The 15,923-nt window shown below is 42.9% G+C and overlaps 1 protein-coding gene across 2 annotated transcripts; it reads left to right on the top strand.

Annotated features, from left to right (window-relative positions):
• Positions 1–474: 474 nt before the first annotated feature.
• On the top strand, positions 475–14,474 carry cdhr1a (cadherin-related family member 1a). 2 transcript variants are annotated; one of them, XM_086045848.1, is made up of 17 exons: positions 475–632; positions 1,763–1,858; positions 2,511–2,656; positions 2,746–2,796; positions 3,075–3,164; positions 3,377–3,463; positions 4,461–4,577; positions 5,361–5,504; positions 5,626–5,704; positions 5,785–5,885; positions 6,332–6,535; positions 7,425–7,577; positions 7,660–7,824; positions 9,067–9,134; positions 10,693–10,921; positions 11,156–11,413; positions 12,584–14,474. In XM_086045848.1, the coding sequence occupies exons 1-17, from the start codon at positions 572–574 to the stop codon at positions 13,145–13,147; spliced, it is 2,613 nt and encodes an 870-aa protein (XP_085901974.1). In that variant the 5' UTR covers positions 475–571; the 3' UTR covers positions 13,148–14,474. The 2 variants fall into 2 exon arrangements, with proteins under 2 accessions (XP_085901974.1, XP_085901975.1); XM_086045849.1 differs by having other exon boundaries at positions 11,903–12,733.
• Positions 14,475–15,923: the final 1,449 nt, after the last annotated feature.

Below are 15,923 nucleotides of genomic sequence, written 5' to 3'. Positions count from 1 at the left end.
AAAGACTGACTATTGATGGATGAATTAGGAAGGTCACGGTACTTAATTAACTTGTGTATTAATGCTGAACGATTGATAAAAATAAAAATGAAGTATTGCAATTGCGATTTAATATACGGTCATTTCTTTTCATGGACGTCTTCCCATGTACTTTTTAAACAAATACAAGTAATGCATTAATTTGTATTACGACAAACAATATCAGATCTAAATATTTTGGTTTTATATGTTAGGCTTATGCTAAAATGAAGGCAAATGAACCACAAATTAATATGGAAGACATTTTATGTAACTTTTTTTTCCCCACCAAGTATATCAACGAACTACAAATACTTACCAGCACTCTGTATAGCGGTCCATCATCTACAAATATGAAGTATACACTCTTTTTTTTTTTTTTTTTTTTTTTGTGGGCCCATTTGGAGTTGAGCAGCACAAGGAGGGACTCTTAAGAAGTGTCATTGGATTAGCCGGGGGCGCATCTGCCTTCAGTCGAACAGCAAACACCTTGAGAAGTGCACCTCATGCACTTGCCTTCATGGTGCCACTTCATCGCTTCACGTTTTAAAGGATGAAGCATGTGAAGCTCACACATTTGCCACTGCTCTTTGCCTTTTTGCGCGTCTGCTTGGGTAAGTTTGTTCTCATTTACAAGTGTGTGCGTGTGAAGGGAGGAAGATGTAGCCATGTTGCTGATTTTGTGTATACATGTATGTATACATACATGTATGTAGATATATTCAGCCTCGGGCGCTGTTGTGAAATTACAATCTTAAAGTATTAATACATTAAAAAAAAAAAAAAGGAAAAAAAAGCATTAGCGTGCTCATCAGAGATCTTATGTAAAGAAAAGGTTTGTAAGGAAGCTGACGTAACTCACTTTTAATCCCGAAGGTACTGAGAAGGGGAATTTTTGCGCCATCTAGTCTTGTGTAAAGTACTTAGGGGATGCTAGGGTAATGAAAGTACAACTTTGGCAGCCCTTGTAGAATATTACTTTAGTAAAAATATAAAAGTATTTGACGTTTGCTGTATTTAAGCATCAAAGGAATTTGACGATTTTAAATGTAATTATTGGTAGTAAAATGTTTTTAGTGAGTGGTTAGAAATAGATTTTAATTGTGTTGGTTTTTTTTGAGTGTGTCTTTCTTACGATAAAATATAATAATATGAATGAAAAGAAAAAGGCTTGATTTGTTTTTTTTACTTCTGTGCTGCAGTGAGAAGTAAATGAGTGAATTAGTTAACATGCTAGCTTGGCCGTCACGTTAGCCATAAGCCTAAACAAGCTTGTGATACGTAAAAGAAACTTGACCTTTTGGCTTCACTTGGATTCATATTAATTGATATAACCTGCCTCAGGATTCATATTAATTAATATAACCTGCCTCCACCTCTTCAGGGTGCACAGGGAGTTTTTGAATGCTAACGTTTCTGTCACTTTAGCATAAGAGGCCTTTAACTCAAATCTGCCAAAACAATTCCAGAGAAGACTGTACTACTAACTTTCAACAAACAAGTTCTTTTGTTCATAATTAGTTTTGGAGTAAAGTAATGCGCTAACAAGAGTTGGAAATGTAGTCAAAGTATACATTTGATTTCATAAATGTAGTCCAAGTGAAAGTTGCCAAAAACAGAACTAATGAAGTAAATGCATTAAAAGAAAGGGCGCCATGTTGACAAACCTTGCTTCACATCGCCCTTGGTTTCTAACTGACTCTGCCACTAATCATCATAACCTTTTCACTTTTACGTCCCGTAGCTCAAGCCGACTTTGCCCCGTATTTCTTCGACAATGGACCGTACAGCAGCAACGGCAACATGGCGCTGTTCAGCCTGTCCGAGGACACGCCTGTTGGTGAGGTTGGCTCGTGACCACCGGCGCGCTACGACGCTCATGTGTCAATGTCAAACGCGCAGCAGATGTTGTGTGGTTTGACATGCACAGTACATGCTCACGCCATGACGCTATCATACTACCGTTGCCATCTGCTGGGTCCCGACCTGTTTAATTGAGGGCTCCCCTTCAAACCTTCAGTCGCAGTTCATCTCCAGTTACATGACTTGACTCTAGCCAGACTTAAAACTAATGTATGAATAAACCTACAAAGGCAGGCAAGCGACATAAACTCAAATCGGCTAACTGATGGCTGCTTAAGTTAGCTATGTCAGTTGCGTGTTTAATTGACAACTAATAGATAATACCAAGACTGATTTGGGACTGTTCAAAATCAACGTGATTGTGTTTGTGGGCTTAAGCTAACTAACACAAGCACAGATAGTAAATGCAAAGTGGCTAATGGGCGAATGAAAATTTGTTGTGATTGAACAAGGTTGTACGACTTGACTGACTTGAAATTTAGCAGGGACTCAACTTGACATCCTTGATTTTTGCCATGACTCAGGACTTTCTTGGAACTTGAAGGTTAAGACTGGAGACTTACTTATAAGTATGCACATTACCTTCTTTGTGGTAAGCAAATCTTTGAAGTGAACGTGTCTCTTTTTAGGCACACAAATTTACTGCCTTAATGGCACCGACCCTGAGGGCCAAGCGGTGAGCTACGGCCTTTCCTTTGATCCAGGTTCCAAGGAGTACTTCAGGGTCAACCCCAAAACGGGAAATATTACCTTAGTGCAAAAGCTGGATCGAGAGGTGAACATTAGGACGCTAAAATTGAGAGATCGGGAATACTACCGGTCATTATTTGAAGAAATATAACATTGTGTTCTTTGTCTGCTCAGAAACAAGATTCCTTTGATGTAATGGTGAGCATCACAGATGGGAAAAGCAAGGTAATGCAATCTGTCAGTACTGTGTAGTAAGTCTCAGGCCATCCAGGCCGAACTGTTTGCAAAAATGGCACAAAACATGGTTAGTGTCAAACGGTTAATGGCTAAGGTTAGCTGCTAGCACTTGCCATTAGCTAGCCAGCAATTGGCTTGGTTTCTATTGTCACTTGGTAATACTCGAAATAGATGGCGAAATGCTGGCCCAAGGCATTTGCACAATTTATACTGTATTATCTAAATACCTAAATATGCTTTTATTCTGTGGCTTTCTTCCTTTTTAGGTTGTGGAAAGAGTGACAATATTTGTGATGGACACCAATGATGAGAAGCCCGAATTCCGAAACATGCCTGCCATCATTGACGTCCTTGAAGTACGTGGCATTTTCAAACCAACACCATAGCAGGCATAGCTATGCTGGATAGCATAGCTGGATCGTTGGATAGCTGGATAGATGGAAAGGATAGATCAATCCCTCACATTCTTGCAAACATTCCATTCCATCAGTTTCTTTATATTTTCAATATCTTTTTCATTTGTGTCTTCAGTTTTTCTTGAAGTCCTTTATGCGTGTTCTCATTGTAGACCACAGAGTCGGGACACAGCATCTTCAAAGCACAGGCAGTGGACAAAGACACAGGTTCGGGAGGATCGGTTAACTACTACCTACTGGTAATTGGAACCAATGTCCCTCCACGTTTTGATAACCCCACTGCATGTTTACACCTTTGTTGAATTATTTTCCATCAAATGATCAGAGGTGGGCATTTTATTAAAGTTTGACGCTTCGGTCATCCATCAGCAGCCTGGGTACCCGTCCGTCATCCGTCATTTTTTTTCAAGCCGAACCTAATTGTAATCGTCTGTCGGTCAGTCCGTCAGAATACATCAAAGGTCCGCCAGTCGGTCAATCTGGGAAAAAAAAGAGTCCAACAGATGAGAACTCCATCCATCCATTACCTGAACCGATTTGATTCTTCTTCTTCTTCTTCTGTCTGTAGCGGTTGGCAAAAAAATGTTGGTGTATTACTCTGAGATCTGTTTCGGACTTGAGCAGTTTAGTGATGGTTACACGGACGGACCAAACTCCACTTCCACTTCTGTGCTTAGTCCGTCTTTTTTTTTTTTTTTTTTTTAAGTTTCCCGTCCATCGTCAGCAAAACGGGCTTCCGTCACCGACGGACCGAATGCCCGACTCTGCAAATGATGCATGTGATGACCAGCCCAGAAGCGGCAACAATGATTTCCTTGGTGTCATAGCGAACATTCATGCATTAGTTGTGAGGATTAACATAACAATTTCATTTGCGCACGTGTGGCTGATTTGGCGACCGAACGGCCATCAACGTTAGAGTGCACTTTGGGGCTTTTAAGCGCATCTGGCCCGTGGTGGCGAGGACCAGTGAGACGGTGCACATCTGGACAGTGGCAGCTTACACCTGCATATATGGAGCATATGGGCTCCTTACATCCAGATGGACAAAGAGAAATGCACTACGTGGCCTAGTTCAAGTGTTCTCATGCCTGTTTCCGTCCGACCTCGCTCGCTCACGTGAGCGCTCGTAATGGGGTTTCAACTGAGAGGCTTTCACTCACGTGACCTCGTTTGAGTCAATGCGCTCTTTTGATTCATTTCTAAATCCTGCTATTGTTGTGCCCTTTGTTACAGAATGCACAGTCCAGTTTGTTTGCCATCGACAGACATAGTGGGGTCATTCGCATCAAGCTCGAGGAAACGTTGGACTACGAGAAAACCAAAACGCATTTTGTCGTCGTCATGGCAAAGGTATACGGTGAATTACGAGATAACAGTGGTGTGGCAGTGGTGGCTGGTGTGTTTTCTCAAGAGGACTACTACAGTATATATTAGGGGTATAACGATGAATCGAAAAATCGATTAAAAATCGATTCAAACCGATTAATCGAATAATCGATTGGATTCGAGACGAATCAAACTCACAAGCCCTCTAGAGCAACACTTAACAAAAGACAACATACCTAGGTCATTAGAATATACTAATTTAGAGTGCTAAAAAATAATGTCTTTCCATTTTTTTCCATTCCAGATGCATACCACATTTTGAACGTGTAGATCAAATTATGCGCTTGCGCCAGACATCATTGCGTATTGCGTTTGTGGATGGCTGCAGCACCACACTAGCGCACAGAGACAAGCATGGTAGTGATTTTTCAAAAATCCAATCGAATCGGGGCTTCAGTGAATCGTTACATCCCTCGCATATATGCATATATAATAGGGGTGTAATGAAAACCAATTTGAATCAGAAAATTGGTTATGATTTCACATTTTAAAACGTACCCTTGTGAATATGCGGTAAATGACGAGATTCCGCGTATGTGACGGAGCGGTCCGCCTATGACGGACGCCCAATTTGTAGGCGATAACAGATTGACTGGAAATTTTAAAAAAAATAGTCGACTAAACATTGTTGAAAGCCCATTTTTGTTCCCGTCTATGTAATAAATTGCCGTTTATTGGAGGTGTGCACCCCCAAATGACCGTTTCAGAAATATGTAACCACCAACAACAACATGACTTTTTTTGCAGGATGGCGGAGGCACTTTCAATGGCAAAGAGCAGTTTTTGTCGTCCTCCTCTACCCTGACAATTAACGTGATAGATGCACAAGATACGCCGCCGTCTTTTATCGGGACGCCCTACTTTGGCTACGTTTACGAGGTGTCACTGCCTGTGAGTATCTACTGTACTGTGCTGTGCTTGCCGTTTTTCGCAATCAAATGTACTTGTCATTTCTGCCTTGTATTGACATTTGGATGAAAGTAACGGTGATATTTTGTGTACCTTTTCCCAGGGGTCTGAAATTTTTACTGTTGTGGCCGAAGATGGCGATGTGGGAAATCCAAATCCAATTCGTTATTCTTTTGTAGAAGGTAAGTGTGGTAATATATTCCCCCAAAATGTGTCCCATGTATGTTGCCACCCTTGTGGACATTTGGTTATTCTTTTAAAGGTGATGATGGAGTTTTTAGCATCAATGAGACCACTGGTCGTATCACCCTGCTGACAAGCCCCATGTTTCTTAAGCGTGAAATCTTTAACATTAAAGTCAAAGTAAGTACTCGGAAATGTCTGTTTTGAAAAAATATGAAATTGACCATATTTAACCCTTTCATGCACAGTGGTGAATACGGTGAACAGCTATTTAAAAGTTGCTTTCGCCTGTATTTAGTCATCTAAAAAATATATTTATATTTTGAATAATTACATCAAAATCGTAATTAATGCATGAAAGGGTTAAAATATTTTTTTTAATTTAGATGAATTAATATAGGCGAAAGCAACTTTTAAATAGCTGTCCACTGTAGTGACCGCTGTGCATGAAAGGGTTAAACACAGCTACAAGTTTTCTGCCCTACCGAAACGATATGCACTTATATTAGCTAAAAGCAGCATAACATGCCTGACTTGAAAAAAAGAAAAGGAACATTTTTTTCCTTAGGGCACATACATGATGAAAAAATGTTTCAATGTGGCCTAATTTGGACCCCGCATTCCAGGCGTCTGAAATAATTCCCAAAGGCCGTCTACTGGACTACAGCGAGACCACGGTGGTGATCCGCGTGGTTGACCTGAACAACAACCCGCCGACTTTCTACGGCGAAAACGGCACCCAAAGCACGTTTGAGCTGACCATGTATGAACATCCCCCAGAAGGCGAGATACTGCGGGGGCTTAAAATCACAGTCAACGACTCCGATCAGGTGAGCGGACCAAAGCGAAGGGACTCTGGTGTTGCGTAACAGCCCACATGTCCGCATTTCGCTAATGAGAAATGGATTGAACCGACGCGGCGACCTTTGTGCAAATGAGACGCCTTTGAGCTGCCATTATCGCTCACAATCCTGTTCAAGGACACAAATTATAAGCAAAATGTGCCGTTTTTCCTTTATCGGCTTATGCAAGTCCCGCTATGACTCCGGACAAAAAAATGTGATGGCGCTGACTGATATTCAATTGATTGTTTCCTGGAATGCCATTCATAGTACTATATGATGCTTTTAGCGTGATTGAGATAGCTTTTTTTGCCGCATGGATTATTTTGTCTACACAGTGCATTCCGACAAATAGCGGACAGAGCTATATCGAATATGACAAGTAAGGAGGTGCGTCAGATTCTTCTAGGATAGTCTGCAGCGCCGGAAGCAGCCATCTTGATGTCTTCAAAATGGGTATCCTTGATTGCCCCTTTTAAGCTAAGAGGGCAAAAAAATCAGTGGAGATTGCAGCAGAATTTAACTGTGGAACGAACGGATGGACTAGTATGAAACTGTCAGATGCTCAGGGCATTTATATGTAAATATGGCAGGTTAATAAAAATCTTTGCAATGTCCAAAGGAAGGGAAAGGGGGAAAAAAAGAAAAAGAAAAAGTGTGATTTGCAGCTGAGCGGCTTTCTGTGCAGCAACGAAAGTTATGTGAAAAACGCCGGAGCTGTCCTTTTTCATTTGGCGCAGCCGATCAATGGGGTCATTGATCCAGGGATGAATTCAAAACAATCAGTCCGATGAAACAAAACGTGCATAAAATTGCGCAAATATCGTCCAATCTGACCCATGGCACAGCGCTAGCATGTCACGTTGTGTACTTTTAGGGCGCCAACGCCAAATTCAACCTGAGGCTCATCGGGCCTGGAAGAATGCTACGGGTGGTCCCGCAGACGGTTCTGAACGAGGCCCAAGTCACCATCCTGGTGGAGGACTCGGCAGCCATGGATTACGAGAAACATCACTTCCTCACGTACAAGGTGTGGACGTTATCTCAGGACACGCCAGCATTTTCCCCAGCAGTCCCCTTTGTCATCGTTTGCCTTCTTTGTCACTTTCCAGCTACTTGCTGTTGAGATCGATACACCGGAGAGGTTCAGCTCCACCGCCGACATCATCATCCACCTGATGGACACCAACGACAACGCGCCTAAATTCTCCTCGGACTACTACATCGCCAGGATTCCGGAGAACTCACCTGGCGGCTCCAATGTCGTGTCCGTCCTGGTGAGTCGCCCGCCGGTCATCCCGTCTAAAAATACACCCGCATCAGCGTACGTCAGCGCCAGCTCAAGAGGAATGCTCCATTTGAACCGAATGCCAGAAAGAGGCTTTAATTCTCTAAATGTAGACTTTTGGTGCTGAGGTAAGGATAATATGTGAAAACATGTAGATAAAAGCTAGGCAAGGGAAGCTGCCAGATGGCTATCACTTTCATTTTGTTGTGTAACACCAAATTCCCTGTTTTCTCTCTCTCTCTCTCTCTCTCTCTCTCTCTCTCTTTTTTTTTTTTTTAAGCTGGGCAAAATATGTGCAGGCATACTGTGTTCTGGATAAATTTAAGGTCAAGTTGGGCTATTTGTGGAATGTTCTTGAAACACTGCCTGGCTGTTTGATCCAAGCCACAGAAAGACACCAATGCCCTGACTTTTGTCATCCAGTCGTCCTTCACACGAGCGCCGCCCCGAGTTGAGAGCGGCACGGAGGCGCCCTCGTAAATCCTCCCGTTGCGTGAACACCGGCAAAGGCTCGCTGCCTTGATCCCGGGCAATTTCAATCAGATAAAAGAACAGCCGACAAGTGACCTTGCACACACGGAGACAGTGAACAGGCCTCACTGATGCAACAGATTAGCTGATGACATGATGATGTGATGATGACATCAAACCAGCTTGCTTTTTTTTTTTTAATTTTTTTTTTTTATAACCGTCAACATCGCGTCAACGCCGCTTCATTTTCTGATACAAAAAAAAATACAGTGGTGCCTTGACTTGAATTTGAACTCAAGCCCAATTCCAATCCCACCAAAAACACAGCACAATTTTCTGTCAAGTTCTAACGGGGTCAGTTTGCCGGGCAATTTTGTTGCGTATTTGAACCTGAAGCAGTCTCAGAAGTGTTTATCAAACTAGGAGCCCTTCGCATTAATCACTATCCAAAAAGTAGCTCAGTTTCAAAAATATTGGTGAATATAAAATCACTCCCTCTCATGCGATATTGCCGAATTGTTAATAATCAGTAATCGGAAAATTAATTGATACAGTAATCAATAGAATCATTTATTCTCAAATTATCGGCCTCAACATCACGTCTGGTCCACCATTTATAGTCGACTCACGCAAGTGGTCCGGTGTCACCATGATATTGGCAGCAACACCCTTCCTCACCTAATAAAACGTTTCAAATTATTTTAAAAGAAAACCATTACATATTATTGTTTTAACACGTTTTATTTCTGTTGTCCGTTAGGCAATAGACCCAGACTCGGGACCGTGGGGTGATGTGAAGTACTCCATCTATGGATCTGGGGCTGACTTGTAAGTATATTGAGAACTCCACGAACGAGTATAAATATATAGGTATATTTTTTTTTACCGTGTACGTCTTCCAGGTAATATGATTCTTTGTTGTTGGGGGCAGCAAAGCAACATACGGTAGCTACCTCTGAGTCACAGCCAATAAGCGCTAAAGATTTATTGTAATATCAGAACTCAACCCTCAGAAGATTCCCTGCTATTGTACCTCATCTGAACTTTATTAACAGATTTCCTGTATGCGCGAATAATGCCAGAAAAATCCCGGTTCAGGTGGAGTCACTTTGCCCGCTGGATGTCAGGGTGATCCCAGCCTCGAGTACAATCTTGCGGAGGCAATAATAATAGTTGGAATGTTTGCTTTAGTGGCATTTCAGTGAGTATCTGTTACTACTAAGCCACGACGCAGTCTTTTCAAAGAGTGCACTACAATCAAACGCAACTTGCCGCTTCACTGTAAAAGACGTTTGCCGGGGATCGTGAAATGTTTGCTCCTTTGTCGCTTGCCCTTGTTAATCCCGTAATGGGATAAGGGGCGAAAATAGACGGTTGTTTGCTTCTAACCACCCTGCACGCTGCCAAAGTCACCTGAGAGTAAACACCTCCATCTCAATTAAAATCAGGGAGGGTTACTGATGGCCCAAGCTAGACAGTTTTTTCTTACAACAATCTTGTGTCAGATATTTTAGTTCTTATCTTGTAAGTTATTGCTGAGAGTTGATCGTCAAGTACTCAAGATGTACAGTTGCCGTACTCAGCTACCTTGATTGATATCAAAGGCCAGATGTCTTTTTTTCTTCTTCCCCTCGTGCAATCAGAACTGTATTGTGGCAAAAAAGAAGCTGTAGATGTCAATAAATGGCCTCTGTAAAATCTCGTCAATCAGACGCAAAATAAGTCAATGTGAAGGATCATGTAAGATGTTCCATTATCTATTCTGGGGGAGCGGGAATGGTTTCATCAGGACTCAAACAACAAAAAGACAAAATAACAGTGTCTTTTTTTTTTTTACAAGTCAGTTAGCAGACTAGTTTCTGGTTCTATCTATCTATCTATCTATACATCTATCCATCTATCCATCTCCGTCAAATAGAGAGCTAGCTAACTAGCTTGATAGATCGTTGGCTATCTAGCTAGCTAGCTATTTAACGGACCTGTTAGCTATGTAACTACTGTATCTCGCTAGTTAGCTAGCTAACTTTCTAGATAGTTAGGGAGCTAACTAAGTGAAATTAAGTTGAATTGGACTATTTCCTACAGTGCAACTGGTTTTTTTTCCTCAGCTTGACAATCGCTAGGTTACAGTAGTTTACGCAATTAGAGACAGAATAAAAGCTAACCGGGGACCAGGGAAGGGTTTTGTATCGTGAAGTCTCTGCATGTCAGTAACTTCACTGCAACGCGACTCAAACCGCTGCTTCATAAATATTGTTAGTTGCACATGATCTTAAGACCTTGGTAGAATAGTTGCCAGCTGTTCTCTCTTGTAGCATGTAGCACACCCCTCAACTAAATTTCATGGGAATCAGGTGTATTTTGAAACCACATGGTCCATTTCCAGGTTCTTGATCCAACCTTCCAGTGGGATCATCTACACGCAGCCGTGGGCCAGCCTGGATGCAGAGGTGCGCTCCAAGTACAACTTTTACGTCAAGGCGGAGGACTCGGAGGGCAAGTACAGCCTGGCTGAGATATTTGTCACCGTGTTGGACCTGAACGACCACCCGCCTGCTTTCAATGATAACTTCCTGGAGAAGACCATGGTGATTGGAGCACCAGTCAAAATAGAGGTGATGCTTGTGTCATGTCTGTCATTGCCAAAAAAAATGGGGTGTCCAAAGTCCGTTTTACTGCTGAATACTAAAAACAGAAAAAGTTAGAAACAGTTTTCTATTCTATTCTAGTGGGATATCCTAAAAAATGATTTGCCTTATTACTTACTCAGAAAAAAAAAGTCTGGACACCCTTGGCCTAAACGCTGCCCGAGGATGGAATATTAACTTCTGAAGCCGTTCCCATCCCAGGCCGTGGACGACGATGCGGAGATTCCCAACAACGTGATCGAGTACGCCATCATGAAAGCCGAGCCAGACAACAACATCTTTGACATCGACGCCGACACCGGCGAGATCAACCTCAAGTCGTACATCAAGTCCATGGCCATCATTCAGAACATCACCAAGCAGAGGGACTTGACCTGGTCGCTGGTGGTGCAGGCCCGTGACCTGGGCCAGCCGTCGTTCAGCACCACCGCCGTGGTCAAGATCGACATCACCGAAGCAGTGAGTAGCCACCTTTTTACGTCGACAATAGTGCAATCGTGTTGGGAATCACTTCGAAATATTCTAGCACTGGGCTTCTGAACCTGTTGACACCAAGTACCACCTAAAAAAAAAAAAAACTTCTCTCCTAATATCCACCATCGTGCGTCACGTCAAATACGTAGTCATCAGCAAACAACTTGTTCAAGAATGCCGTTTATTTGTTTGGGAATTCCGTCAGTTGCAGGCAAGTTCGTGTGGTTGGAAAAACATTTCCACAGCCACAAGAAAGGTTTCAAATGAGCAGTTTCGATAGTTGTGGTTTTAGAGTGCACTGCCGCATGAGCGCAGAGTTGTCGACTTTGAAAGTTCAACTGCTTTTCTGGTTCCCTTAACCCACAACGTTTCAAGCCTTGAATTTCATGTTTGGATTTTCAAAGCACCACCAAAGCTCCGTGGAGAGCAATTTGATCTCATGAGATCTCTTGTGTCACATTGTCATGTTTTCAGGTCAAATCCAGATTTGTCTCGTACTTCTTGGGACTAAGGAAACGCCCGGGCGCTGTGTTTGGGATTTTTATGACCGCTGTCACCTTCGCCATTTCCCTCACAATCTTCATTTCCACTCTCATTTACTGGAACTCCGTGAAAAAGTCCCGCCTCAAACCTCAGGGCAAGATCAGAAAGATTATCAGGAGGCCATGAGTGACGCTTGCCTTGTGATCAATCAGCACAAACAAAAACTCTTCTTTTGCTCTTTCAACCTTTTGGAACGATTGGATATTTGCTTCGTTCCGCAATGAGCCGTGTCTGTAAAGGAGCACAATATGACTCAATATGTTCCCTTTTTTTTTCCTTTTCTTTTTTGACAAGCATCGCACCTCAATTATGTTGAATTTCATCGTGGAATGCTGAATGGTCTCAGCAATGGTTTCCTGGACAACCTCTCTGATCTTGTCTTGAAATATCAAAAAGACGTCATTATAATATCCAGACTTAGCGTTTTTTCGATTTCAAGTGTATGCAGTATTTTTTTTATACCTACGCTACTATGGCAGCTTATTTAGTTTCCTGATGTTTTAAACGCCTTTGCCAAAATAGTGGGTATGTGTAATTAGAGGGAACGCTAGCTAGTTAAAAGCTAACAATTGTGTGACAATGGCTGTCCGTTCTCCTTGTGCTCTTTTACAGACCAAACTCAAAGGGGGGAATTTGGAATCATTTTTAATGCACAATAAAAACAAGCCCTTGCAAATCGTAGGCGTGCTCGCAGGCGCGATTAGCTTAATGGTCGCGGTCACGGTGGTCATCTCCACCGTCACCTTCGTACGCAACAAAAAGTCCAACCGGGTCGTGCCCAACCGCCGCGTGAGGAGGAGGCCCCGCAACCAACACGGGTGGACCTTCAAGAACCTCTTCAGGAAAGCCGAGAACCCAGAGGAGAAGTTCCGGGTGGAGGAGGACGAGCAGGCCGCCGCCGATGTGGCGGAAAACGTCAACCACAACAACAACGTGGTCAACGCGGTCAGGCACTGGCCTCTGCCGCCGCCGCCGCCGCCGCCCCGCGCCCCCTCGCTCCCGCCCCCGCCGCCGCCCTACGTCCCCGGCGAGAGGAAGTGGGTGGTGCCCACCGTCTCGGCCACCGTGGCGGCGCGGCCCAAGAAGAAGTCGGCGGCGCAGGACCCGGTCAACAAGGCGCTGGTGTCAGAACTCAAAATGAGACTGGAGCAGAAGAGGATCCTCAATCACTTCTAGTGCTGCGTGTGCGTGTATGTGTGTGCGCGTCTGTGTGAGTGTGCGCAGTACTGTGCAAAAGTCTTAGGCCACGGCGAGCTTTGGATACTATGGAAACCATCAGATAATTCATCAAACATTAAAGATGAAGTCAATAACCCCAAAATTTTCTTTCCAAGAGTATGTTTTATGCAGACGCACTAGTCGAAACATGGCCTTCTGATTCAATCCATTGCGTTTGTGGAATATGAGTAAAATCCAGCCGTTTTTGTCCATCTCCGGGGGCGGCCATTTTGCCACTTCTGTCGACTGAAAATGACATCACAGTTGCTCATGGCTCAGATAACAACATCATAGCTCAGCTTCAGAAAACTGGTGAGCCGTGATTGGTCGTTACCTGACCCCCGTGCAACCGTGATGTCATTTTCAGTCGATGAAAAGTGACAAAATGGCCGCCCCCTGTGATGGCTGAAAAACGTGTGAATTTTGCTGCTTAACGCATATTCCACAAACGCAATAGTAATCAGAATGCCGTTTTGACTATGGGAGGCTCATAGAACATATTTTTGTAAAGATTTTTTGGGGTTGACTTCCCTTGTAAGGGATTGAAACTGAGTTGTCAAATGCCGATGTCCTCATATCTGTCTGGATGCTACTCAAGCAAAATGGACAAAAACGAAGCCTACAGTGACTTTTGAAGTCATCCCAGCTGACTTTGGCCAAGCGGTGGAGTACAAACTGGACAATTTAGAGTCTGTTTTTGGAATTAAACCGACGCAAACATGGGATGGGGTGTCTGCAAATTCCGAAACTTTAAACTCCACGACTGTCCGTCACCCACGTGCTAGCAACTACCCTACCGTGCCGCAAGTACCTTTTTATATATCTATTCCTCAACTCAAGTTGCAAGACCGACAACAACTAATAGTGGTCTAAGACTTTGCACAGTTTAAGCAGCTGCACAATATGAGTGGCCATTTTTCTACGGAGCAAGCATGTTATTCTGCTTCCAGCCTCAACACTTTTGTTGCTTGTACATTTTCTTGTCAAGGATTGAAGACGCTTTGAGACAGACTGTATATTTGGTTTCCAGGCAATCTCCTTACGGGGAGATTTCACTGACACTGGCGCTGGCTAAAGGGATCAGCCTGAGCTGGTCCAAAGGAAGGAAACCACAGTGATCCGGTTAAGACCGTTTTTAATCCCGCTGCTCACACAGGTGCACAATACAGTCCCGTAAACTGTCTGTTTCCTTCTCAGGTCAACAATATGTACAACATTCACAGTATGGACTCTTTTGTCTCTCTTTTTGGATTGTGTTTTTGTCAATGAAGTTCTGCTGAAAAGATCTGTCCGTGTTTCTTTCATTCTTTCGGGTGGTTTATGTTTTAACACTGAGGAACATTCAGCAGCTTAACACTTTACGTTAATTAGCTTCTTTATAAGCTCCAGCGCCGCCTTCTGGGAGTGAAGAAGACATTTCAGTTTGCAAAACTTGAAATCAGACAAATGGACCCGTATTACCTTGTGAAACGTCCGAAAACCAATTCAAGATGGGTTATGCATTTTAAGGAATCGGTGAACATATGGTCGCCGTCCTGTGAAAAACACGTATGTCCAATTTTGGAAAAATGTTCACGTTAAAGCGGAAACACCATTCACGTAAAAATAAGAACATTGAAAAAAATGGACAAAAATGTTTTTCACAGCACGATATGCTAACTGGTTAAAATTGATTGAAAGAAATGAAAGTATTAGTGTGTGGTGTATCTGTGTAACCTGCGATTGGCTGGAGATCAGTCTAGCCTCGGGGTTCCCAAGTCTGATCCAGACTCTTTTATATGTTACAATCCTCCAAAATCCAAATGACCAGAAGCATTATCAGGCTTCTGCGAACCTTGCTGATGGTCGTCTTTAATTTTATTATGAGAATATGTGGCGGGCCAGTCAAAAATAAAATGTGCAGCCCAAACCCCTGAAATGTGCAGACCACGAATTCACCCAGACTGCCCTCATATGACCATTTACAAAAAAGGATGCAAAAAAAGCAAAACATTTAAAGTATAAACCAGCTAAACGAGAGATAAATCAATTGCATCCATTTCTTTTTTCAAAAAAAGGAAAGAAGTGGAGGACTTTAGTAGGACAGTAGAAATATGCTTCTCAGTGGAGGTAGAATTATACAACAGTATTTGATGATTTTTTTTTTTTTTTGCCAAAAACTGAGCAGATGTTTTGCAAATAAGTCACATTTGACTCCCGATGTGAACAATCCCTTTTGCTGCCCCACCAGCGCGAGCACTACCAATTACCAAGTTACACTCAAAGCGCCCTCTGAGCATTTTGGAGCCAAACATGCAGCAGCGGCGTATTTTCAAAATTACATAAAACACGGAATGTGCAGATTACCCCTCGCTAATCCAAGAGCCAACTTGTTCATCTTTCTGCAATATTGCAGCGTTGGCTACAAACCAAAAGTGCATCTGAACTCATCTGGTTTGGCCTCACAAGATGTGACTAATCAACTTTTTGCTACATTTTAAAACGAGGCAGCATTTACAAGACATACAAGGCTAAATCAATCCCTTTATATATATATTTTTTTTTTAACTGAGAGGGAATCGTGACACACTTTCAATGGCTATTAAAAGAGAAATGGACAGGGAATAAAACGCGAGGCAGCCCAAATGACCGTGCATTATGCCATGTAAGAGGCAGCCAGGATTACGGCTGCACAGAGGATTACACAGTGGGAAGTTGCAAAAAGCACCGATGCTGGACGGACACAAACTATGGA

This window comes from Filicampus tigris, chromosome 11, assembly GCF_054856515.1.
Source record: "Filicampus tigris isolate MCC_2025a chromosome 11, RoL_Ftig_1.0, whole genome shotgun sequence".
Taxonomy (NCBI): Eukaryota; Metazoa; Chordata; class Actinopteri; order Syngnathiformes; family Syngnathidae; genus Filicampus; species Filicampus tigris.
Note: the sequence above shows the minus strand (reverse complement) of the source record. Positions and strands in the feature narration are given on the sequence as shown.